This window comes from Ornithorhynchus anatinus, chromosome 2 (genome assembly GCF_004115215.2).
Source record: "Ornithorhynchus anatinus isolate Pmale09 chromosome 2, mOrnAna1.pri.v4, whole genome shotgun sequence".
NCBI lineage: Eukaryota > Metazoa > Chordata > Mammalia > Monotremata > Ornithorhynchidae > Ornithorhynchus > Ornithorhynchus anatinus.
In genome coordinates, this window is record NC_041729.1 from 138,955,210 (window position 1) to 138,957,074 (window position 1,865).

The 1,865-nt window shown below is 49.2% G+C and overlaps 1 protein-coding gene across 1 annotated transcript; it reads right to left on the minus strand.

Moving 5' to 3' along the window:
• Positions 1-253: 253 nt before the first annotated feature.
• LOC100082880 (olfactory receptor 56B1-like) lies at positions 254-1,132 on the minus strand. Its single transcript, XM_016226171.2, has one exon. It carries the CDS (start codon positions 1,130-1,132, stop codon positions 254-256), a length of 879 nt encoding a protein of 292 aa, XP_016081657.2.
• Positions 1,133-1,865: the final 733 nt, after the last annotated feature.

Here is a 1,865-nt window from a genome sequence, read left to right on the forward strand (position 1 = left end):
GGGAACTGGGTCACCACTGCAGACCTATCAACTTGACTTTCCCTCAAAGAGGGGCTCGGGAACTAGGCTTGCAATCCTGCTCCTGTTCCTTTCTTCGCTTTCCTAGACCCTGCACTGCTGACATTGGGTCGTAAGGAAAAAAAGCCCATTGTAGCCACATTGAACCAAGGGTCACCTTCTCTCCCCAGCCAGCCCGATCAGCTTCAGGATCCCCACTTTTATCCCCTGGGTCCTTAGGGCGTACACTATGGGGTTAAGGGCCGGGGAGAATGACATTGTGCAGAACATTGAGGAGGACAGGAATGAGGGGCACCTTCTTCTTGGCAATGTGGGTGATGGATAAGACAATGATTGCTGTGTAGAAGAAGAGGATGAGGATGATGTGGGAGCTGCAGGTGCTCAGGGCTTTGGAGGCGGCTTCGGCCGAGTGCAACTTCAGCACCGCCCACAGGATCAGGGCGTAGAAGAGAATGATGAGACCCACGTTACTGCCTGTCAGGATCCAAGCCACAGAGAGCTGGAAAATGCTGTTGGCCTTCCTGTCATCACACGCCAAGCTGGTGACACCCAGGTTGGAGCACAGACAGTGGTCAATCTCATTCCTGGGGCAGTAAATACGCTTTGAGGCCAGGATGGGCAATGGAATGGCTAGGAGGACATTTCTGAACACCATGAACAAGGTGGCCTTGAGGACAAAGCTTTCTGTGATGACAGAGGGGTAGCGGAGGGAGTGACAGATGGCCACATATCTGTCAATTGCCATGCACAGGAAGATGCCGGACTCCAGCCCCACGAAGACATGAATAGCATAAATCTGAAAGAAGCATTCTGGGAGGCTGATGGTGCGGGCATTGAACCAGAGTATGGGCAGGATCCTGGACATGATGGTGGCACTCAGACCCATGTCCACCTGGGCCAGGACAGCCAGGAAATGGAACATTGGCTGGTGCAGAACTGTTTCTTGCCAGATGGTGAGCAGGATCATCACATTGTCCAAGAGGGCCGAGAAGTAGAGCAGAGCCAGGAGCAGGGAAAGCCAGTGCTGCCAGCTGTGAATGCCCGGGAAACCCATTAGGATGAACTCAGTCACCTGGAGGATGGAGCCATTGGAGGCCCTGGTGGACACAGACATCCTTTTGGGATGCCCAGGCTGCTGGCAAGAAGTGCCTGGAGTTACTATTCTTGTATTACCCAACACTTTTACTTCCCCTCTACCAGGGGCCCCATTCTGATGTTTAGAACAATAATTGCTCACATGCCTCTCTATCTTTCTGATTGTCTTTTGTATCTGGAAGACATTAAATCAAATTTCCATGCCCCCAAGATGACACACTGCTGGGGAAATCCAGGTTTTCCCAGATATTGGGGTGAGTGGCAAGCCAAACCTGTAAAGAAACAAGGTAAGAGGCAATTAAAGATACCATGCCCTCTTGCCAGTGAATTTGTGGGTGAGATATGACTACTGCTTGAAAGATACAGAGCAGAGTTTATTCTGGCTGGAGATGGTTATGTGATTCCCTTCCTGGATTATCTGGAAAAAAAAGAAAAAAAACAACTTTTAGTGCAACCTTCAAATGGACTAAAAATTAATAATTTTATCTTTATTTTGGTGCTGTAAAATCATAGCTCTTTTCCATTTATAATCAGAAGTCATGGGAGCAATGGTGGAATCTTTGTAAAGCCACATTACCATTGACCAGCCAGCTCTGCAGGTCTGGTTTAGTTCAGTCCACTGTGACCCTCCCTCCAAATTTCCTCCCTCCTCTGAGGGGGAAGAATCGGTTTCCTTCTCACTCCCCAATGTCATTTTCACATAGTTCCACTGCCTCCATCCCTCTCCTTCCCAATATTTGAAGCCCATATCA